The sequence below is a fragment of the Pipistrellus kuhlii genome, unplaced genomic scaffold, assembly GCF_014108245.1.
Source record: "Pipistrellus kuhlii isolate mPipKuh1 unplaced genomic scaffold, mPipKuh1.p scaffold_m20_p_22, whole genome shotgun sequence".
In the NCBI taxonomy this organism is placed as follows: domain Eukaryota; kingdom Metazoa; phylum Chordata; class Mammalia; order Chiroptera; family Vespertilionidae; genus Pipistrellus; species Pipistrellus kuhlii.
The window spans coordinates 4,439,918-4,462,576 of NW_023425521.1; the positions used below are offsets into that span (position 1 = coordinate 4,439,918).

At 56.6% G+C, this 22,659-nt stretch overlaps 3 protein-coding genes across 6 annotated transcripts in view; 2 read left to right on the forward strand and 1 right to left on the reverse strand.

The window, feature by feature from the left end:
- Window positions 1-5,113, forward strand: part of LSM12 (LSM12 homolog) — a 31,678-nt gene extending 26,565 nt beyond the window's left edge. Inside the window, exon 6 of the mRNA XM_036450991.2 lies at window positions 5,002-5,113. The gene's annotated coding sequence lies outside the window, so the exon portion shown is untranslated. The remainder of the gene's footprint in view (window positions 1-5,001) is intronic.
- Window positions 5,018-8,680, forward strand: TMEM101 (transmembrane protein 101). Of its 4 annotated transcripts, none has more exons than XM_036450989.2 (4): window positions 5,018-5,112; window positions 5,621-5,801; window positions 6,569-6,715; window positions 7,672-8,680. In XM_036450989.2, the coding sequence occupies exons 2-4, from the start codon at window positions 5,658-5,660 to the stop codon at window positions 7,978-7,980; spliced, it is 600 nt and encodes a 199-aa protein (XP_036306882.1). In that variant the 5' UTR covers window positions 5,018-5,112; window positions 5,621-5,657; the 3' UTR covers window positions 7,981-8,680. The 4 variants fall into 4 exon arrangements, with proteins under 4 accessions (XP_036306882.1, XP_036306881.1, XP_036306879.1 ...); XM_036450988.1 differs by having other exon boundaries at window positions 5,089-5,221; XM_036450986.2 differs by lacking the exon at window positions 5,018-5,112 and adding an exon at window positions 5,127-5,346.
- Window positions 8,654-13,893, reverse strand: NAGS (N-acetylglutamate synthase). The gene is made up of 7 exons (XM_036450961.2): window positions 13,444-13,893; window positions 12,624-12,898; window positions 12,294-12,507; window positions 11,836-12,016; window positions 11,124-11,295; window positions 10,862-11,044; window positions 8,654-10,196 (listed from the first exon to the last, which is right to left on the reverse strand). The coding sequence occupies exons 1-7, from the start codon at window positions 13,861-13,863 to the stop codon at window positions 10,043-10,045; spliced, it is 1,599 nt and encodes a 532-aa protein (XP_036306854.1). The 5' UTR covers window positions 13,864-13,893; the 3' UTR covers window positions 8,654-10,042.
- Between the last annotated feature and the right edge of the window lie 8,766 nt (window positions 13,894-22,659).

The following is a 22,659-nucleotide window of genomic DNA, read 5'->3' on the forward strand; positions in this document are numbered from 1 at the left end:
GGATTCAAATAGGTCTGAGTTGTGTCGGATTTCATCTCTACCACTAATTAGCAGTATGACTGCATCTTCGCTGACTTTGCCTACCATCAGTTTCCTCCTCTGTGAATGAGGATTAAATGAAGACTTTAATGGGATGCTTGGCCTTGAGTAACCATCTCCCCCAAACGTCCTTATTCTTTGAGGAATTTGCTGGGTGGCGCTAATGAGCACCCCGGGGAACATGGAGAGTAATTTGTGTGGTCTCCTGGGCCCAGGCAGAGCTGCATACAGACACCTGGCCCCGGAGCTCTCTGTTTCAGAAGGAGATGCTGGGCTCTTGTTGAAAACCAGAGTAGAGTATTTTGACCTTTGAACTAGTGAGAACAAGAGAGCATGCCCTTTCTTTGTGTCTAGACAAGACTTAGGTGTGTTTTATAGATGACGGCAGATTTATGGGACAGGCAATCTAAAATGAAAGACATCTGGCTCCTTCCTGACTTGAGAATGGGCTCCAACGGGCCTCAAGTTGCTATTCTGATATGAAATAGAGCAGGGTGTAGGGTTCCAGAAAAAGGAGGGGGGTGGGTAGAGGGAAGGGGTGGATCTGTGCTTAGAACAAAGGGCAGGATATAAGACCATCAGGCCTTGGCGATTTCTCCAACTTGTATCTCATCCCCACTCTCAGGCCTATGGCTTCCCTGAAAGCTGACCTCTCTGCAGCTTTTGGGGGTGAGGCTCCAGCCTGAGGCCAAGAGAGCAGGTAATTAGAGCTGAGATTCTTCCATTGCCATTCTTGGGCTGGGACTCATTCAGCAGGTGGTGGCAAAAATACAGGTGGATGCACTGGGTTTCTGAGGCCTGACGCCTTGACCTCAGTGGATAGATTAGGGCAGGATCTAGCCAGGGCTCTATCCTGCGGGTGGGAGAAGGCATTTCTACTGGGGCTGTGTGGGAAATAAGTGAAGTGTGAAATTGGAGTGAAAAAGGGATCCAAGGGATTAAAAAGTCCATCTTCCCTGATGACTTTTTCATTCCAGCAGGAATAAGGGAATGAGAAGTGGCTGGGGTTTCCAGCTGAGATGACTTGCCAGAACCTAGGGAGGAGGTAAAATTAAGTGGGATGGAAGGAAGATTCCTTGAAACCACATTAGGGGGTGGGGGTCGGGGGCGCAGAAAGTGAAAAGACCCCTGATGGTGTCTGCTTTTCTTTTTCTCTCCTAGCTTCCATGCTTGCCCAGGGTTGGGTGGAGGAGTGAAGCATAAAGGTCTCAGCATCCATGAGCACCTGAGGCCATCCTCACCCCAGCCCCTCATGGAGCAAGGACAGGGCAGGTGTGGCCATTCCTTCCATGGCTGCAATAGTAGCATCAGCCCTGCTTGGGAATCTGGTGGCAGCATACCCAGAACCATGCACCTGGCTAGCCACTGAGTGGTGGACTGTGGAGGCCTCCACCTGTTCAGTCTCCCTCCCAGGCATCCTGACAGTCTGGCTTTTGGAATTGAACCACAGTAATCCTGCCACCTGCCGGGTGGCTCCTTCTAGGGCCTGTGGAGACTGCAAGTGCTGCTGCTTTCTCACAATGTCCTAGGCCAGTGTTTCCCAAAGTGTGGTACGCATACCCCCAGGGGTACGGGAAGAGTTTGGTGGGGGTATGCACTGCACCGTGCTTAGCTGCGCCTACGTTCTCATGAGTACAAGGGGTACTCAGCGTTGTGAAAATTATAGAAGGGGTACACATATGTCAAAAGTTTGGGAAACACTGTCCTATGGGATCTGGCTGGTAGAACACTGGGTGGCCTGGGTTTTTCTGGAGCAGCTGGATGTCCGCTACAACCAGCTGGTGCACCTGTCCATGGACTTCTCAGCCACCCTGGGCTCTGCTCCGCCTATACCTCTCACAACCTGCTTGCCAACGTGAACCCCTGCAGCCTGTGAGGCCTGGGAAACCTGGAACAGCTTGACCTCAGCCACAGCCTGGCCACTGTTTGGGGGCCACTTCTGCCTACACTGGAATCAGCTACAGCAAGTTGCGGGTGCAGCCCTGGCCACCATGCCAGGCCTGGAAGTCCTCTGGCTGGGAATGACATCAGCAAGCTACGCAGAGGCTGAAGTCTTTGCAACTCTGTGGATGCTGGGCCTCCTCTCTAATAGGCAACAGCACCTCGAATTTAAGGTGATGGCGGGCAACCCGACAGCATGCACACAGCTGCTGCTGGCCAATAATCTCTGCAGCAGGCCTCCCGGAAGCTGGGCCATCTGTGGCACTTGTATGTGGCTATCCTGGGCAGTCTGACTTGTGCTGGACCTGGGAGGCTGGCAGGGGGCATAGCTGAGCAGTATGGAGGCCTGGCTTTGCTTATCTAAGACAGCTACTGTGCTGGGTTTCATGGGCACCATGCTAGTCACCATGGTGCTGTGGTCATGGCTGAGGGCAAGTGAAGGTAGAGGTGCCCCAGAAGAACAGGGAAGTCCTCTGGAGAGGTAGGGTGTGCTGTAGAGAGAAGCTGAGGCAGTTGGATTGAGGAGGGCAGATGGACCGAGGAAAAGGAATGTTCCTTGGAAGTCTTATGGGTTGTTGTCTGTCCAGGCAGGGGTGGAGGGAGGAGGGACAAATGGCTATGTTCATCTCAGGTCTCAGAACCCCACTGCTCACTTACCACTTGTGATCTAGCACAATGCCAGCACCTTTCCTAGCCCTATAAAGAGGGATTTGGCCCCTAGTCCTCAGAGAAAGCAATAAAATATAGAGACTGAACACCAGAGGGAATTGGGATGGGATGGATACCAAGGGGAAAAAACTTCATTAATTCTATTCTTCATACACGTTCCTACTGTCTGTTTTGAGGGACTTAATCAGAAAGTGTGGTCTGGGGTAGGGGATTGTTCCAGGTGCAGGCTCCTAAAACTATTTTATGGACATGTATGGTCCCATTTCCAGTCCTCAATACCTTAGCTCCTTCCCAAGGTTGTGTGTCTTGACCCATTTGAATCAGGGATGGGTGAGGAGATTAGGAAAATAAGTCAATGGGAAAGTTTATACTATGTGCTTGTGTTATGGTGATGAAAACTTACCTCATGTAGTTGTCACTGGTGGGCAGGGAAGGTAGGCAAAATGACTTTTTTGTTGTTAATTCTCACCTGAGGATATTTTTTCCATTGATTTTTAGACAGAGTGGAAGCAGGGTGGAGGAGACAGAGACACCCACTGGTTGCCTCCTGCTCTTGCCCCAACTAAAGTTTGCAACTGAAGTACATGTCCTTGACCAGAATCTAACCTGCTACCACTCTTACCACTGAGCGAAACCAGCTAGAGCCAAAATGACCTTTAATCCAGGCTTTTTCTCATTCCTCTTACCTGGAGACCCTACCTTCCCACCCTCTGCCCCACCATACACCTACATGATTCCATTCCCTAGGGTTTCTTTCTTTTTTCTTTTTTCTTTTTGCATGGATATATCCCTCTCTCACATTCTTTCTAATATACCCAGACTTTATCCTAGTGACTTTGTAAAAAGTTAAATATGAAAAAGTATTTTGTAGTCTAGCTTTTACTGACTGATCAGAAGTTTTTTTTTTTTTTTTAATAGAATTTTATTGATTTCAGAGAGGGAAAGGGAGAGAGAGAGAATAATTGATTGGCCACCTCCTGCACGCCCTGCACTGGGAACTGAGCCCACAACTTCAGCATGTGCCCTGATCAGAATCGAACTGTGACCTCCTGGTTCATAGGTCAACCCTCTACCACTGAGTCATGCCTGCCCGACTGATGGGAAATTAAAAATATATATATATATTACTTATTTTTTACAGAAAGGAAAGGAGAGGGATAGAGAGTTAGAAATATCGATGAGGGAGAAACATCGACCAGCTACCTCCTGCACACCCCCCTCTGGGGATGTGCCCGCAACCAAGTTACGCACCCTTGACCGGAATCGAACCTGGGACCTTTAAGTCCACAGACTGACACTCCATCCACTGAGCCAAACTGGCTTCGGCTGATGGGAAATTTTTAATTCACATGGTCAGAATGCTGTTTGGACATGAGACCCGTTTCCTCCCAAGGGAACTAGAAACAGACCTGAATTAAATGGCCTAGTGGGAGTGCTTATAGAATCTTAACTTCAGTATTGGAAGATAAATTTGTACTGTAGAATGGTGGGATGGATGCAGGGAGATATGTGGGCAAGGGGTTGGGGGCAGCTTTGTGGTGGCAACCCAGAAAGCTCAAACCTTTTGCCTATTTATTCAACAAATAATTTCTAAGTACCTACAATGAATAAGATAGTGGCAACATCTTTTGTTCACTTTATTCAGCACATATGTCCTGAATGCATCTTGTATACTAGGGCCTGAGAATATAGTAGTAAACAGAAACCAGACACTGTTTTAATCACAAACTAGTATTAATCTAACCAATAAATAGAAGAATTACACATATATAATAGCCTGTGTGCCAAGTGATTCAAAGGAAGGGTACCTGATGGTTATGAAAAAGGAAGCTGAGAACAAATGAGACCAAAGGAGAAGTAGGGGAGAGCAGTTGGAAACCTGCTGCAATCAAACCTACAAAAGATGGTAGTTTGGGCTAGATTGGGAGTATGGCAACTAAAGAAAATGGATTGATTTGAGATGTCCCATATATACACCTCCGATCTCTCTCGTAGGGGACATAGGAAAGGCAGAGCAAGACCACACTTCTCTACAGGTGACTTAGGAGAACCCATTGCTTTGAATTTAAACCAAAGCAGAGAATTTCCTCAGGCTTGAGTATGTACACCATTTACTAAACCCCTATTATGTGCTAGCACCAGCATTGCCACATTAAACCTCTCAGCCACCCTAACGTAGAAGTCATTTTTATTTCACAGATGAATCTTGGGAAGTATAGCCAATATGCCCAAAGTAACAGGGTTGGAGTTAGGCTCTAGTTGCACTCCAAAACTAGTTTGCTTCATTAAGTTATGACTCGAGGCTTCCCTCTGTTCCTTCCTTTAGTCTAGTTTTCAATTTTGCATCTACAGAGCGGGGTCCGTAAGCCTCCGTGGGTAGAGGGAAAGGCTGAACTCTGTTGCTTAGAACGTCTCCTTCGGCCCGGAACCACAGGACGCGAGCCTTGTTTCCCAACGGAAGAGGGAAAAACAAACCCCGCGGGACCGGAAGTGGCGTGTCACACCTCCGCGCGTCCCTCCTAGACCCGGCCGAGGCCGTGGCGGACTGCCCTTCCCCAAGATGGCGTCGAAGGTGGGTTCGCGACGGTGGCTACTGCAGCTGCTCATGCAGTTGGGCGTAGTGTTGCTCACACGCTGCCCTTTCTGGGGCTGCTTCAGCCAGCTCATGCTGTACGCCGAGAGGGCCGAGGCGCGCCGGTGAGCGGGCCCCGCGGGGGAGGCGGCGCAGCGCATCCCAGCAACGGGGGTGCGGAGAGGTGGGGGGAAAGTTGGGCCCTTGGGCTGGGATCTCAGACTTGTTAGGGGCTCCGGTCCCGAGCACGGTGGACATCGAGCATAGTGCGGGGGTCACGGCCATGAGAGGGGTCTCCGGTTTGGAGGAGCAGTGGGGCTGTGCGGGAAGCCACCGGGGCTCAAGGCTCCTCTCCCCTCTTCATTCTGATCTCTTTGCTTACCCCCTCCTGGCTTGCAGGAAGCCCGACATACCGGTGCCCTACCTGTACTTCGACATGGGGGCGGCCGTGCTGTGCGCCAGCTTCATGTCCTTCGGAGTGAAGCGGCGCTGGTTTGCGCTGGGGGCCGCCCTCCAGCTGGCCATTAGCACCTATGCCGCCTACATCGGGGGCTACGTTCACTACGGGGACTGGCTGAAGGTGAGCAACCGGGCCCCGAGGAGGACTAGGCTAGGACGATGGGGAGCTTTGGGCGTGTGGAGATGTTACAGACTGCAGGAACGGAAGGACCTTAGAGACCACACACATCTTCCTTTCAGAGTGTGGAGACTGATGGGAAACAGACTCACCCTAAGTCACACCACAGTTACCATCACAGGTGGAGGAGCAAGGATCTAGGTCACCTGGTTTCCAGAACCCTTAAAACTGTTAGTTTAGTAATCTCAGACTCTTAGGGCTAAAGGAACCTTGCAGGTGTCTGGCCCAAAGATTTAATTTTGTGAAATTTACATAATCCTAGTCCTGGAATAAACCTGTAAATGACACCCCTGCCAGGCATTGTGGGCTTGGAGATAGGCCTGGACAAAGGCACTACCCTTCAGGAATGCTGTCTGTCCAGTAGGGGAAGCAGATGTGTGAACAGCTACAGGAGAGGGAGATTAAAGGGTTTTTATGGGACAGACTATCCTAGATAGCAGAAAGAACATTGTGCTGCAGGCCTGGGGGTGGGAAGGAGACACTTGGTAACCGGGTTCTGCCACTTTCTGTAGGATCTTGAACAGTTTAATTAACCCCTTTGGGCCACTTCTGATTAAAAGAATTCTCTTTCTGCTGTTCCTGCCCAACACACTTGGAAATGGTAAGAGGGTTCCTCCAGTGGAAGGGGATGTAGAGAGAGGAAGTTCTGTGCAGTCAGGAAAGATGTGGCGACTGCAGTTCCTGACTGGGGTCCCCTTGCCTTGGCCTAGGTCCGGATGTACTCACGCACAGTGGCCATCATCGGTGGATTTCTGGTGCTGGCTAGCGGTGCCGGGGAGCTCTACCGCCGGAAGCCCCGCAGCCGGTCCCTCCAGTCCACCGGCCAGGTCTTCCTGGGCATCTACCTCATCTGCGTGGTAGGTTGGGGGACTGTTGGCTGGAGGTGCTTGGCTGGGAGTGAAATGTGAGCCCGTGCTTGGCAGAACTCGGGGAGGTGGGGGTGTAGATCCCGAGGGCCATGCTCTGGGAATTGCCCCTGCCGGTTTCTGGGCCTCAGAGGCCGAGAGCCTGAGACCTGGCCAATATCCTTTCAGTATGATGGCCACCAGGGGGAGAAAAGGTTGAATTGGCCATTTACTCCCAAGCCAGAGAGGCAGGAGAACAAGATGGATTGTTCCTCTCGTGGCTCCAGCTCCTGGAGGACTGGGAGAGGAGACCAAGGAGAGGTTTGGTGGGTTCAGGCAGCAGCTGGGACTCTGCCACTTAGACCTGAAGGGGATGGAAAAAAACAAACGCAAAAACAAAAGCCTGGGCCAGTTGGCTCGGTTGGAGTGCTGTCCTGTACACCAAAAAGGTGCGGGTTCAATTTCCAGTCAGAGCACTAACTTAGGTTGTGAGTTTGATTCCCCATCAAGGCACATACGGGAGGCAACCGATGGATGTTTTTCTCTCAGATCAATGTTTCTCTCCCACTCTTCCTCTCACTCTTAAATCAGTAAATATATCCTCAGGTGAGGTTTAAAAAAAAAAAAAAAAAAAAAGGACTGATGGGGACGCCTAGTTAGCCAATTGTGGTCATCCCTAGGACCCTTAGTTACTGGGCACCATATTCCATGTGCAGAGCTCCGGATTCAGAGGTGAGAGCCCCCATCTATCTTCTGAGCTCCCGGAGAGAGGAAGGACTTAGACCTTAATTTCATGCGGCTCTCTAGTCTGAGGGGGCGATGTATGTAGGTCCTACTTTCAGAGGGCCCCGGTCTGAGAGGAGGCAGAAGCCCACCTTGCAGAGGCTGACTTACAGGTGCCATCCCGGGTGGGCTTCCAACCGGCTCCTCAGCTCGTTGGGCAGTCCTAAGAGATGATTTGTCTCTAGGCCTACTCACTGCAGCACAGCAAGGAGGACCGGCTGGCCTACCTGAACCATCTACCAGGAGGGGAGCTCATGGTCCAGCTCTTCTTTCTACTGTACGGCATCCTGGCCCTCGCCTTCCTGTCTGGCTACTACGTGACGCTGGCTGCCCAGATCCTGGCCGTGCTGCTGCCCCCGGCCATGCTGCTCATAGACGGCAACGTTGCCTACTGGCACCACACACGGCGCGTGGAGTTCTGGAACCAGATGAAGCTCCTCGGAGAGAGTGTGGGCATCTTCGGGGCCGCCATCATCCTAGCCACCGACGGCTGAGTTGCCCTGGGAGGAGCTGAAAGGGGTGCAGGGAGCCACTGAGTGCCACCCTGCCTTTCTTGCTGGTCCAGTTGCGTTTATTTATGCTTTTTGGTCTGTTTGTTGGATCCTTTGCGCTGTGTTGTGTGTGTGTGTTGGTAAGAGACAGGTCTGTTCCCCAGTTCTGGGCTCAGCCCTTCATGGGGAAGCCCTGAGGATGATGCCTTACAGGGATTTTTTCCCCCCTGTTGGTTAGGAGGAGAGCTGAGGCCTGCTGCTCCCCTGGGTAGAAGAGAGTAAGGCGGCTTAGGTAGGGGTACTGAGAGTGGGAGACAGAGGAAGGAAGACCTAAGAACTGGAAGTGAGCAAAAGTGAAAACTTGCTTTTGAACTGGCAGGTGCAGTTAGGCTCTGCGGTGGTTTTGGAGACTGAGAATGAGTGTGCGTGCTGATCGGCGGGTCAGGCCCTGGAGGAGCAGACGGCTGATCTCCACAGAAGCCGCAGGGTTCTCAGGATATGCCAGGGGCAGGAATAACACTAGCTGTCTACCTTAAGAGCAGAGCAGGCCACAGTCTGCTCGAGTGGGAAGGGGTGGGGCAGGCAGCGGCCAGCTTTCCCCTTCCTGCCTTCCGTTTCCAGCTCTGGATAGCCTGGTGGGGGTGAGTGCCCTCCCAAACACCAGACCACACAGTCCTCCAAAAATAAACATTTTATGTAGACATTTGGCTTTGCTTCTCTGTTCTCCCCATGGGGCACTTTGCCATTGCCTGGGATTGATCTGGGGTTTCTTGAAAGAACATATCTGGTTAAGCTCCATCCAGGCCCTCCCGTAATCTTCCCCCTATTCAGCGTTCCCACAGTCCTTTGGCTCTTTTCAAGGATCCCTTAATCCTCTGTAGCATATTCTTTTGACCTCTCACCTCATTCCATCTTAGAGCTTATTTTTCCTCCCCATTTGATACCAGCTGTTTTTGAATAAATCCTTGGTGAGAGCAACCTTGAGGGAGAGGCCAAGGGGTTTACATGTTACAGATAAGAAAATGGAGACTCGGAAAAGGTAAGCAGCTTGGCAGCCACAGAGTTGGATTGCAGGTCAGGCTGTAATGCCATCGCCCAGAGTATACATACTGAACATCACCCTCTGAGGGGAGACAGGCTGCTCGGGGGGTTTGGTTCTCACTGTCCCTGCTGAGCTACGGTGGCCTCTTAATGGACCCTCTTCCTTCTCATCCATGCACCTCCTGGCAGGAGGTAGTCCCAGCAACCAGTGTGGTACCTGGGACATCATGGGGTCAAACATAGTATTCAATGAAACCTCCAGCTTTGGGCTATGCCTGTCTGCTCCCACAAAGATGGGGACACACCTCTAGGGGGCTGGGGGAGGCGGAGAGGCGGGGGGGGGGGGGGGGATTCTGTGCCCTGCCTGAAAGGGAGCTGGGCGGCCCGGCCTGGCCTGTGGGATGGAGGGTGTTTCCATTAGGAGCAGGGGAGCCCCTCTGGGGGCTGCCTTGAGGGACATGGTGGGGGCTCTCCATCGCGCTTAGCCCCTCGGTCTTTCTAGAATCCCCCTGAGACCCCAGCCCACAACATCTTGCTCCCAGAGAGCCACTGCTCCTTTCAAGTGTGAGCTGACTCAGACGAGTATTTTCATTTTAATCAAGGCCTCCTGAAAAGTTGCAACACCCAAAGGAATGAAAACGAGCGGTGAAGATCAGGCAGAGAGGGCTGTGCTTTGGACAAGGGAGCCTCAAAACACAGCACAGAAGCCACAGAAACTGACCTACTCTAAGTTGAGCCCTGAGTAGAGCCTGGGGAGGCAGACCCCCCTCCCCCCAGATCCCTAGACTGAACATGTAAGGCCGCCTGGGGGTGGCTTTGGAGCACGCGGAGGTCCCGGGTGGACTCTGCTGTGCTGGTCCCACTTCGCCTCCCGCCTCAGGCAGAGCAGGGCAGGGGCTGCTTCCTCCTCCAGATCACGCGCCAACAAACCTGGTCCAGCCGGTAGCCGCCGGAGTCACCTCCAGCAGACATGGCTTTTGGTCCACCCTGGCCGCCCCAGGGCCTGCAGGGCTGGCGGTGAGGGTCAGCTGCCTGGGTCGGACGCTGGCTTGCTAAAGGAGTCCGGCAGCCCCTTGGCGTGGTTGACCAGCTCATAGGAGTCTCGGATATCGGCCAGGCCAAACCAGAAGAAGATCCACTGCTTGTTGGAAAAGCTGCCATCGCAGTGCTTGAAGTACCTGGTGGTGGTGGGAGCTTTAGTGCGTGGCCAGTGCTCATTTCTCACTGGCTCATTTATGAGGACCTCCTGCATACTGGATCCTGCTAGGACTTGCTGTCTGTTGCCTGATTTCATCCTCACAGCAGCTAAGAGCCTGGCGGTGGCATGCTTTCACAGAGAAGCAGCCGAGGCTCAGAGAGGTGAGGTAGCTTGCCGGTCCCACAGCTAGGGTGAGAGGAGGACACCCGGTGCTCCCGCCGCCTGCCTTGCCTAGCAGCCAGGGAAGAGGCTTGTTCACCGCTTGGTGCCCTCAGAGCAGAGTAATGGGGGGTGAGGGGTAGTTGCTGAAGGGAAGAGAGGTGTGGGGGTTCTGCTGGGCCTGAGGTCTGAGTGGGCAATTGGGCCTGGAGTAGAGCCTGGAGGATCAGAATTTCTTAGGACCCCGGGAGAGATGGGGTGGGGGAGGGCTGTCACGTGCTTCGGGGAACCACTGTTGCAGGGCGGGGTGGGAGGGGGTGTTCTGTGCAGTCAGTCTGCCTGTGAGGAAAGCTCAGGCTGCCTGTGTGGTCCTGGGAAATGGGCCGCAGGGGAAGGACAGCTAGTGAGAGAAGGAGACGCCTAACCTTCCTGGCTGGTGAGAGAGGGGGATGGTGCCCAGCCCAGGGCCCGGAGGGCAGAACCTACCAGGGGTTGATGGGGTTAGTCACTCTGGAGCGCCAGAAAAGCGTCTGCAGGTCCCGCCGCAGGCACTCCCACAGCATCTGGCCGGAGCCTTGGCCCTGGCGGCTGGAGTTCACCACGAACTTGTCCAGGTACGGGGTGCCCCCCAGGACGGGCTCCGTGGTCAGAATGGCGGCAGCGTTGTACCTGGCGCAGCGGGGAAAGTCAGGCTGGGCCTTCTGGGTGGGGAGGGCCGGGCTCTGCCCTCCGGGGCCCCCAGGCTCACCCCTCGGAGACGTAGACAGAGTGCAGCCGCGGGCGCAGCGAGGCCAGGTAGTCCTCGCGGAGCTTCTTGCCGAAGCTGGTGTTGACCAGGTCCACCAGGCGGCCCTGGTCCAGGCTGTCCAGGCTGCGCACCCGCAGCATCCGCTCCACATTCTTGAAGAGGGTGCCGGACCCTGGGGCGGGGCGAGGAGGAGGGGTCAGTTCAGCCTCAGAGCGAGGTCTCCTCCACGCCTCCATCTGGGCAGCCTGGGGGCTCCAGACAGGACGGGGCTGATGGAGCAATCACCCCCTTTGGGAGGTCTCCCCAGGGAAAGGCTGTCAGTGGTCTGCACGGATGTGGAGGTGATGTTCACTCAGGGAAATGCATTTCCCAGGCAGGTTGTCCCGGAAATCCAGCCCACCGCCTGCAGTCCCACCTTCTTCACCTAGTCCCGCCCCCTGTCCCAGATCGGTCCATTTCATTGGTGTTTCCCGCCAGACTTCGCCCTCTGCGGTGTGGCCACGCAGCCCAAGCCACGCCCATCTCTGTTCCATTCAACTTCCAGCTCAGGCTCCTGCACCTGGCTGACCTCCACCAAGTTCCGCAAGAGCTGAGAGCCAGTGCTGTGGAGTCCCCCCCGGGGCCTGCTTCCTGGCGGAGGCCCCTCCCCTGCATCCCCCTCCCCAGGGCCCAGCACCCACTCCCTGGACCCCGCCCCGGGCCGCCCCTTCACCCTTGTTGCTGAAGAGCTCGGTGAGCAGCGTGCTGGCGGCGGTGATGGCGGCCGAGCAGTGGTGGGGCAGGCGGCTGAGCACTTCCACGATGAGCCGGATCTGCTGCCGCTCCTTGGAGCTCACCCACTCCGCGTTGGTCACCAGGTCCAGGTCGGCGGGCAGGTTCACGTTACTCAGGACCTGCGTCGGGGCTGGGAATTGAGCCTCCGACCCGCAGCCCGGCCGCGGGCCACCCTGCCCCAGGGACCTCCTCTTGCTCCCTGGACCTCCCCACCTTCCAGAGGCCTGGGCCAGAGAGGCTCCCGTCTGGGCACCGGCGGGCTAAGCCCCTCCCTGACCCTCCAGTCCCAGCTCCCTCGGCCGGAGGGGGCTCAGCGAGGCCAGCAGCGGGTGTGTGTGTGTGTGTGTGTGTGTGTGTGTGTGTGTACGGGGGTGTGACGCTGAGAGAGGGCCGCACCTTGTGGCTGCTGTCGCGCAGGCCGCCCGTGGTGTTGAGGAAGATGATCTTGGTGGGCTGCAGCGCCTTGGCCAGCGTGGCCGTCACCTCCAGCGAGTCCAGGAGCACGGAGCGGCGCGCCGCCGTCTCCCCGATGGGGCACAGGATGGGGATGCTGCCCGACTCCAGGCACCACTGCAGCAGGTCCGTCTCCACCGAGATGGTGCCCCCGTAGCTGCGGGCCAGACGGGTGTTCAAGCGCCCCCTCCGGGCCCGCCGGGCTGGGTCATGGGCCCGCCGATCTGAGTCCCCGGGGGGGGGGGGGGGGGGGGAGGCGGGGCCGGCACTGACCTAGCGTGCGGGGCGGGCTCCGCGGCGCTCAACACCGAGCCGCCGCCGAAGAAGGGCACGGCCGCCGCGGCGTTCCGCCGGAGCGCGTCCACCAGCAGCTTGCAGCTCTGCGCCAGCTGCGCCTTGGCCTCCCAGAAGGACAGGCAGCCAGAGGGCGCTGTGGGCGCGGGCAGCCCCAGCACCACCAGCGGCTTCATGTCCATGCGCTGCAGGAAGGCCAGCGCGAAGGCCAGGCTGGACACGCCCTGCGGGCACCGGAGCACCTCCTCGTCCACCTGCGGGGAGCGGGCGGTCAGAGAGGCGGCCCGGGCCCAGCCCCCGCTGCCCCCGCTGCTCCTGGAGCCCGGCCTTCAGCCCCCCAGGTGTCCCCCCCGCCCCCCGCCCAGGAGCTGTCAGGCCCGTTGCTGGCTCCGGGGCCCACCTGCTCTGCCCTTTGCCCCGTCGGGTCTTGCCATCCCCTTATCTCACTTTAGTGTTCCTCTCTCGCTCCTCCCTGCGACCTTGGACTCTAGGGCACCGGGGGGGGAGGGGTGACGGAAGTGACTCCTGCCCAGGTTCCCCACTTGCCAGCTGAACCCCTAACTGTGCCCATGGCGGGGGGGGGGGTGCGGGGGGCCTTCTCCAGCGCATCCCACTTTGGGGGTCCCGCACTCGGCCTGGGCGTCAGGCTTTGGGAAGAGCTCCAGGCCTCGCCCAGGCCTGGGACCCCCGTCTCGGGTCCCTGTGCAGAGTCTGCGGGGCCGGTCCTGCCAGCCCGGCGATTCATCGCCACCCCACCTCGTGCCCTCGCGGGGGCTGGGCCCGCGGCGGCCCCTCTCACCTCGATGACGGCGAAGGGCTTGTCGGCGGAGTGCGGGCAGGTCTGGAACTGGGAGAGCCAGTGGCGCGCCTCGCCGGGGCTGGCGCCGCACTGGTTCAGGAAGGCGTGGATGTCCCGCTGCACCAGGCTGTGGCCGCCCGGGGGCCCGGGGGGCTCCGGGGGCTCCGGGGGTGCGGGAGGCGGCCTCCACGACGGCTCCTCGGGTGCGGGGGCCTGCGCCTCGTCCTCGGCACCCGCAGCCTCCTCCGGGGCCGGCCGGGCGGGCGCCCAGGCGGTGCTGAGCAGGCGCCCCGGGCTGGCGGCCCTCGCCGCCCCGCGCCGCGCGCTGCTGCCCAGCCGGCGGGCTGCCCCGGGGCCGCGGGGGCCGCGCAGCCTCCCGGCCACAGCGGCGGCCCGCACGGCCCAAGCGCAGCGCATCATCACGGGGACATCCGCACCGGCTCGCCCCCCGGTGGCGTCCCCCGGGCTTTGTGCTGGCCGGCGGGGGCGGGGTGGGGCGGGGCAGGTCAGTGGGCTCGGTACCGCGTTTGCAGAGGGTCAGGGCCGGGGTTGGTGGGCGGGGCCACGGGATGCCCCGCCCCTGGGGAGGTCTGATGGACCCACTAGCGAGGGTCACATGACCGCGGTGAAGGGCGGCGATATCTTTGATCTGCGGTCACCGGTCACGGCGGGTGTCGGGAAGGGCTCAGCTGACCCGGGGGTAACTGGGGGGTGACTGTGGGCGCCTGCGGGGTCTGGATGATGAAAGGGGAGTCTGGCCCTGGCCGGTGTGGCTCCGTGGTTAGAGCGTCCTCCGTCCCGACTTCGATTCTGGTCAAGGGCATGTATCTTGGTTGCAGGCACATCCCCAGTGGGGGGTGTGCAGGAGGCAGCTGATCGATGTTTCTAATTCTCTATCCCTCTCCTTTTCTCTCTGTTAAAAATCAATAAAGTATATTTTAAAAATATAAAGGGGAGTCCGGCTGAGGCAAGAGGGGAGAGCAAGTGGCAGTTACTGTCCGAGGGGGGAGCGGATGCTGCTGGAGGTCGGACGCCTCCGTCCTGTGGTCCCAGCTCACAGAAGTCTGGAATCATGAAGTTACCAGGGTTATTCCATACCAGCCGCTGGGTACTACTTTGAATACTTTTGTCATAGCCTCAAATCACTCCTTAAAAGCATTAAATCTCTTATTTAAATTTTAAACTTTTTTCATATCAAAACTAACTAAAAGGCCAGAATCACTGACCATATACAGAATAAAGTCTTTAAAAAAAAAAAAAAAACCCATGCCGAAACCGGTTTGGCTCAGTGGTAGAGCATAGGTCTGCAGACTTAGGGGTCCCGGGTTCGATTCCGGTCAAGGGCATGTACGTTGGCTGCGGGCACATTCCTGGTAGGGGTTGTGCAGGAGGCGGCTGGTCGATGTTTCTCTCTCATCGATGTTTCTGGCTCTCTGTCTCTCTCCCTTCCTCTCTGTAAAAAATCAATAAAATATATTAAAAAAACAAAAACAAAAACAAAACCCGCATTTTTAAAATTGACTTTAGAGAGAAGAGAGAGCTAGAAACATCTCAAACCCTGACCTCCTGGTTCACAGGTGGATGCTTCGCCACTGAGCCACACCTGCAGGGCCAAAAGGAAGTCTTAAGAATAACCACCATCCCCGTTTTACAGATGAGGGATCTGAGGCACAGATGCAGGTGAGGGCCACAGTCACTTTGCTCACAAGCGGTGAAGCTGGTCTTTGAAGCAAAGCAGTTCTGCTCACGATGCACGCTCCGAGCAAGAATTAAAGAGGATTCACAGACTCGCAGGATGTGATTCATTGTTACTTGTTACTGTCTGCTTGTGCCGCTCTAAGCACCTGGTGTACTCTCCCTGTGCACACCCCACACCAGGTGCACTCTGATCCCTGAGGCCCACCCTCTGGTATGGAGCAGGAAAAGCACCTGCAGAGGGCGCTGTCCTGGCCAAGGTCACACAGCTGGAGTGCCATGGCCAGGTCCTAGGCATCCTACGTCCCCACCTCGGCTCACTCCTTCCTGCCCGGAGATAGGCCTCCTGGGGCTCTGCCCAATGGGGATCCATGGCCTGGGCTGTTGTCTCTCCTGAGTATCCCAGAGGATGCTGGGAGAGCACACCGACCGACCCCTTCTGGGGATCCCCCCCCCCAATACTCTCTCTCTCTCTCTCTCTCTCTCTCTCTCTCTCTCTCTCTCTCTCTCTCTCTCTCTTCCCAGAATCCACCAGATGAGGTGGTCCTAGCCCGGGGACACAATCATTTTCCTCCCGCTGCCCTCGGAGCCCCCAACCTCAGATGTGCCCGCTCCTGGGCTTTCTATTAGAGCCCCTGACCAGAATGCCTTCCTCCCTGCCCCCCCCCCCCCCCCCCTCAGGATCCCTCCCCTTTGCTTCTCTGGGTCTCTTGCCCTGCATGGCTTTTCTCTGCTCCTTCCCACCTAAGTGTACGCCCCTTCCAGTCCCTCTCCCAGCTGTGGCTGAGTCCTGCCTCCTGCCTCCTGCCAACTCAGGGTCCCCGTGAGGGCATGGGTGGTCTCTCCCTTCAACCAGGGGCTCCCTGAGGGCAGGGTTGATGCCGCCCTTCTCAGACTGGGGGCTTCCAGAGGGCACACTCATTTCACTAGCCCAGTGGTTGGCAAACTGCGGCTCGCAAGCCACATGCGGCTCTTTGGCCCCTTGAGTGTGGCCCTTCCACAAAATACCACGTGCGGGCTTGCACGTACAGTGCGATGGAACCTTCGTGGCCCATGCGCAGAAGTCGGTTTCCAGCTCTTAAAAGAAATTTCCGTCGTCGTACTGTTGATATTTGGCTCTGTTGATAGTGAGTTTGCTGACCACTGCCCTAGCCAATGACATCAGCCCCGTTTCCCCAGGACACGGGGCGGACCCTGGCTGGAAGGCTCCTTCCCTCTCTGGGCTTCAGCCAGAGGGCCGTGGCCCGAGGCAGCCAATGGGGCCCAGGGATCCCCCAGGGAGATGATTAACAGGCCCAGCAGTGACCCCGGGTCCACTGTGTCCCCGCTGCCTCTCCCTGAGAAGCCAGTGCCCTGGCGGGGGTCCTGACCCCGCTGCTGGGGGAGATGAGCGTAGGTATCTGAGGTCAACACCCAGCCCCGCCACGCCCTCTGAGCCGCCGGCCTGGAGGGTCCTGTTGGGCTGTATTCCACTCTCATCTTTTTCCAATCTGACGCTGGCGGTTGTTTTGTTTTTCAGAGCAAAGCCTGTTGTCCATGTGCCCCACATCGGGTTTCTGGCTTTCCACCAGGCTGCCCCAGGCCGTGGGTGCTGGAGATGCTGGGAGCAGACACCTGCCCTCAGAGGGACCTTGGCCCTGGGCACAGGAGCTGGCTGGCAGGGTCCCCGTTCCCCGTTATTAGAGCCTCCTGCCGCCACTCCAGGTGGGCACGGAGGTGGCAGGAATCTGGGCAGTGAGGGGCCAGGTTGACACCGGCATTTGAGAGCCAATCACAGCCCCTGAGGGGAGGCACAGCCTCAGGTACTGAGCACACAAACGTAGAGACCCGCACCATCTACTGAGACGCACACAGGGACACAGGTGTGTGGACACACAGGTGCACAGAGACACACAGACCGCATACCATCTAGTCACACAGGCACTCGTGCTCACAGAGAAGAGAGGTGTGTGCAGACACAAGCTGTATGGGCACAGGTTCTCAGACACAGTGTGCATCTGTATTGTGCATGACCACAGAGGCTTTCTCAGCCACTGTGTCATCCGTAGGAACACACGCACATAAGTGGAAAGATACTGAGAACACACAAATGTACACCCAGCTGGAGCCATTGACAACTACAGGAACACGTAGATCTGGGGACATGAATGTACAGTTTGTAAACACACACACACCACACACACACACACACCACAGCGTTAGAAGCAAACACCCCCCTCTGAGAACATACCCATCTGCCCATATATGTACAGAGGCTCTCGGCCACATGCATGCACATGCCAAACTCCTCTAGCGATGTGAATGAATGAATGAGGAGAGGACAGAGAAAGCAGTGGAGCCTGTGGGCGGGGGAGCTTGGCTCTGGTTTGCTGGTCCAGGGTCAGAGAATCTGTGTTTGCGAGGTTGGCCCTGGGACTGGCCAGGCGGCCCTTCCCACCTGTGAGGAGGGGAGACGGGTGGCACCGTGTCAGAGTGCACCGGAAGGTGTGAGGGGGGCGTGCACGGAGGCCTGCTCACTCAGCCGCAGCTGTGTGAGCACACGCATGTGCCCTGCCCTGCCGTGCTCTGAGGATGCAGCCTGTTTTTCTGGCTGGAAGTCAGAAGCCTGGCCGCTGCCACGGGCTTCTCTGAGCATTTGACTCCTCAGTTTTCTCACCTGTGAAATGGGGGAAGGAGACATTACGGTGGAAAGGAGAAGTCCTCCGGGGGCATGCAGTCAGCAAGTCCGGTCCACGGGAAATTTATAGGACAGATGATCTGGTTTCTTCAACAAACATGTTACAAAAAAAATAACAGGAGTGGGAAAGATGAATATGTACACATTTAAAAACGTGTTTTTAGTGTGGCTTTAGAGAGTGGACCTGTGAACCAGGAGGCCAGGGTTCGGTTCCTGGTCAGGGCACATGTCCGGGTCGAGGGGCAGGAGGCAGCGGATCAATGGTCTCTCTCATCATGATGTTCTCATCTCTCTCTTTCCCTCTCTGAAATAAATAAAAAATATATTTTAAAAAAAGAAGTGTAAGAAATATTGCTGACAGACTAGCATCTCAATTGAGACCTCTCAGAGACATTTAGGAGAAAAGAGACTCAAAGAGGTAGGTAGGTAGGTAAGTAGGTAGGTAGGTAGATAAAAGAATTTGTCCAGCTGAAACAGGTTTGGCTCAGTGGATAGAGCGTCAGCCTGTGGACTAAAAGGTCCCAGGTTCGATTCCAGTCAAGGGCATGTACCTTGGTTGCGGGCACATCCCTAGTAGGGGGTGTGCAAGAGGCAGCTGATCGATGCTTCTCTCATCAATGTTTCTAGCTTTCTATCCCTCTCCCTTTCTTTCTGTAAAAATTCAATAATATATATATATATATATATATATATATATATATATATATATATATATTTTTTTTTTAAGAGAATTTATCCAGCTCTGGCCCAGTGACTCAGTTGGTTGGAGCCTCATCCAGTGGGCTGGTGGGGAAGCCAGGTGGCAGAGGGTGGGGAGGGGCCTGGGATGAGACCATAGCATGGAACTCCTGGGTGAACTGTGGTCAGAGAAAGAAGCAAGCCTGATGACTCAACGTGGTCCATGGCACCACCTAAGACCTGGCTAGAAATTCAGAATTGGGGGCCCCCTCTCAGACTACTGAATGAGAACCTGCATTTTAACTAGACCCCAAGAGGTTCTACGTGTCTTAAGCACAAAAAATAGTGGAGCAGAGATGTGGGCTGGTCCCTAGAGATTAAAGAGGTGGTGTCCAATATGGGGATGTCCCTAGTGAGTTTGAGGCCCAGGAGGAGGTGGGAAGGGAGAGGTGAAGATGCTGCAGTGGGGCCGGACGGAGGGGTGCTGAGTGTGAAGGAGGCGGTGGTGAGGTTGTTTAGAGCTGGTGGCAGTTCCTGTCCTATGGCTGAAAGCTCCCTGAGGGCTGCGCATCTGTGTGCTCCCCATAGGAGAGGAGTGTGTGGAGGTGCTGCATGTCTGTGAGGTCTGGGGTCATGTTCGTGTGTGTCTCTTGTATGTTTTTGTGTGTCTTTACATGTTAAAAACGAAGGGTCAACTTCTGGAAAGTTCTTGTGGTTAATCCTATTATGTGCAATCCCAAGGTCAGGTTAACGTGTAGGAAGGGTTGTGGGGTATCAGGGCTCAGGAAACTGTCATAGTTTGATGAACAGTCAGCCTCTTGGACGCAGGGAACTCAGGTCCAGATCCTAAACTCCCTGTTCTGTCTTCAGTGGGTAGAAGACGGAGATTCCATCGGCATCCGGCAGGTTGTAGTTTCACACTATGGCCACAAGGGGGCAATGTCGGACTGGGCACGCGGTACCAGGCCCGGGTGGAGTCCCCAGCGCAGGAATGGTGAGATCCACACCAGCCCGGCTCTTTATCTGTTTATCTTTACAATCTTACCAGGTAAAACATGGTTTCATGTTTTGTCCTTTTTGGTTACATGTGCTGCTGACTATTTGTTCTTATGCTGTTTTTCCTCTTCTGAAGTTTTTTTTCATGTCCATTTATCTTCTTGGGGATCCTACTGTTTTCCTTAGAGATTTGTATTATCATTTTATATCTAAAAGATATTAACCCTTCATCATTGCTGCCATATGGAGATATATATATTAGCCTGCTGACTCTTTCATTAAAAAACAACAACCAACAAACGTGCTATTGGGCCCAGCTGGCGTGGCTCAGTGGTTGAGCATCAACCTCTGAACCAGGAGGTCAGGGTTCGATTCCCGGTCAGGGCATCTACCTGGGTTGTGGGCTCGGTCTCCAGTGTGGGGCATGCAGGAGGCAGCCAGTCAGTGATTCTCTCTCATTATTGATGTTTCTATCTTTCTCTCCCTTTCTCTCTGAAATCAATTTAAAAAAAATTTTTTTTAATTCCTCTTTAAAAGAAAGGAAAAAATCAGAAAGGGAGGATTGGGCATCTGCCCTCCTCGGCTTGATGGCTCTGGGCTCTCGCGTTCACCCTCCGTCCCCTCTAGGGCTGTGTTAGGTGACGGGTGAGCTGGCATGTGGCTGAAACCTGGGTGTTGGGAGGCGGTGGTCCAGTGAGACGTGTTGGCCTTGAGGCGTGGGGGATGCAGACCGCAGTGCGGACTTTCCTCGTAGGAATAAGCAGGTGGGATGGAGGCATATGAGCCCTCTTCCCCTGCTCTCCCTGCTACCCACGCTCTCTCTCTATCCGGGCCCTCACTCTCCCCTCAGTGAAAATCTCATTTATTGTTTGTTCGCCTGTTTGGGGCTGTGCTCTTGCTAGACCAAAAGCTCCTAGCGTGCAAACACCTTGTCTGTCTGTCTCCCTGTCAGGGTCCCAGAGCCTGAAGCAGGGGCTGGCCCCGAGCGGGTGCTCAGGGAATTCCGGGCTGAACGAACGGAAGGAAAGAGTGGCCTGTTCTTGTGTGTGGGCCTGTGGGATGTGCGCACGTGGGAAGCTGCTCCAGGCCTGTGGGCAGATGGCGGGATGAGGGCTGGGGATCTGGGCCCCCGATCCAGAGCAGAGCCTCAGGGTCTGCCCGTAGGGGCTGCACTCCACCGGGGTAGGGAGGCCGAGGGGCTGGGAGTCTCTCACACACAGGTGCCCCCTGTGTCCGGGTTCGAGGCTGAGGCCGGGGCCGGGGCTGGGCCTGTGTCCGGGTTCGAAGGACAGGGCTGGGGGAGGTGGGGCTGAGCCGTGGAGGCACTGCTCCCGCTGAAGGTTCCTGCCTCCTCCGAGGCTCAGAGATGTTCATTACCGCCGGGAGGAGAAGTAATTAAGCCAGAGAGCGCGGGGAGGGGGGACTGGTCTTCTCAGGAGGCTCCTGGTGCAGTTAATAAGGGCAGGGGAGCGGGGAGGGGAGCGCCCTGGCCAGGCTGGGGATGTCGGTAATAGAGACAAGGCTCAGGCCCAACGTCGCCCACCTCTGTGCTGGCCGCCGAGGAGGAGTGGACACGGGGGCCGGAGCGATGTGCTGGCCGCGGGCCCGTGAGATGCCTGAGCAGAGGAGGGCGCTCAGCCGGAGCCAGATGCCGCTGCTGTGGGCCCGGGCAGGCTGCTCTCTGAGCCGCCGTTTGCTCACCAGCAGGATGGAGCTAACACTCGGTCCTTGTAGGGCCGCTCTGGAGATGGCACGTGGAAAGCTTAGCCATGTGCCGGCCGTGAAGCAAACACGTGGAGCTGGGATTCAAAAAGCAATTGGTGCCGCTGGACCTGAGACCCATCTGTGAGTGGGCGGCTGGGCGGAGGGGCAGGGTGCTGAGTCCAGGGCAGTGCCTCGCCCGGGACCGCCACCTCCTGCAAACAGGCCCGAGTTCACTGGGAGCAAAATCCAGATGTGAGGTCCCGCCGGGCGCTGGTCCAGACTGGAGACAACCCATGGCCGTGACCTCCGGGGGCACGGAGGGCCTGCCACCCAGAGGCAGCGGGCAGGGCACGGAGGGGCCTCACGGAGCCCGCCCACCGCTGTGCCTCAGTTTCCTCCTCAGTGAACAGGGAGCTGGTATCCTGGGAGGAGATCCTTGCAGGCTCGGGCTCAGGCGCCCCAGGTTCAGGCCCCCAGCGCCCTCCCGTGGCTGGGAAATTGTTGAGGAAACAAAAGCAGCTTCTCAGGCCGCCCTGAGCCCCAGGGAAGCCTCCCCAGGCAGACGCTTTCAGCGGTAGCAGGGGCGGTGGTGGCGTTTAGGAATCCGGGGAGCCTCCTGCTCCACCTGCTAGGAACCCAGGGCCACTCGTGGGTCCCCGGCCTGACTGGGAGGCTCAGTGGTTGAGTGTCGACCTATGAAGCCCGAGGTCACGGCTTGATCCCCAGGAGAGGGCGTGCAAGAGGCAGCCGATCAGTGATTCTGATCATTGATGTTTCTTCTCTCTCCGCCTCTCTCTTCCTCTCTGGAATATATATATATATATATATATATATATATATATATATATATATATCTCCTATTTTATTTCTTTTCTTTTTTCTTCTTCTATTAAGGTGTTATATGTGTACATATCTTACCATTGCTCCCCCCCCCCCCCCGCTCCCATACATGCCCCCACCTCCCAATGTTTTGCATCCGTTGGTTATTCTTATATGCATGCATTCAAGTAACAAAAATATATTAAACCCCCAAAAGACGTGGGTCCCTGACTGTGTAGACCACCCTGGGATGGGGGTGGGGTGGAGGTGGGGTTGGGTAGGGTGGGGTGGGGCAGGACGGGTAGGGGTGCGGGGCCCGGCCTGAGGGCCGGATGGACCTGGGAGGCCGGAGAGGCGGCTGAGCGGCCGGCAGCAGGGGAGGCGCTGGAAGGGCCCGGTCTCCCCTGGGAGGGGCCCTGGCGGCGGCCCGGCCATTTCTCCGGATCCGCGGGGCGATCGGAGGGGGCAGGGGCCGGGGAGCGGGCCCCCTCCCGCCCTCGGGGCCTTATCAGCGCGGCCGGATCCGCGGGGCGGGGGTTCCGGCGGCGGCGCCCCAGGTGCGGAGGCAGCGCCGCCGGCCGCTGGGTACACGGCGGCTCTCAGCTGCGCAAACAGCGCCCCGCCCGCCCGGGCCCAGGCCCCGGAGG

Bases quoted from the DNA above. Each gene is read 5' to 3' on its own strand.
- TMEM101 (XM_036450986.2), top strand. From the start codon at position 5,210: ATGGCGTCGAAGGTGGGTTCGCGACGGTGGCTACTGCAGCTGCTCATG. The intron at 5,347-5,620 runs GTGAGCGGGCCC...CCTGGCTTGCAG, and splicing joins GAGAGGGCCGAGGCGCGCCG to GAAGCCCGACATACCGGTGC. The intron at 5,802-6,568 runs GTGAGCAACCGG...GCCTTGGCCTAG, and splicing joins ACTACGGGGACTGGCTGAAG to GTCCGGATGTACTCACGCAC.
- NAGS (XM_036450961.2), bottom strand. From the start codon at position 13,863: ATGATGCGCTGCGCTTGGGCCGTGCGGGCCGCCGCTGTGGCCGGGAGG. The intron at 12,899-13,443 runs GTGAGAGGGGCC...CGCTCCCCGCAG, and splicing joins AGCCCTTCGCCGTCATCGAG to GTGGACGAGGAGGTGCTCCG. The intron at 11,045-11,123 runs GTGAGCCTGGGG...CCGCTGCGCCAG, and splicing joins TCTGTCTACGTCTCCGAGGG to GTACAACGCTGCCGCCATTC.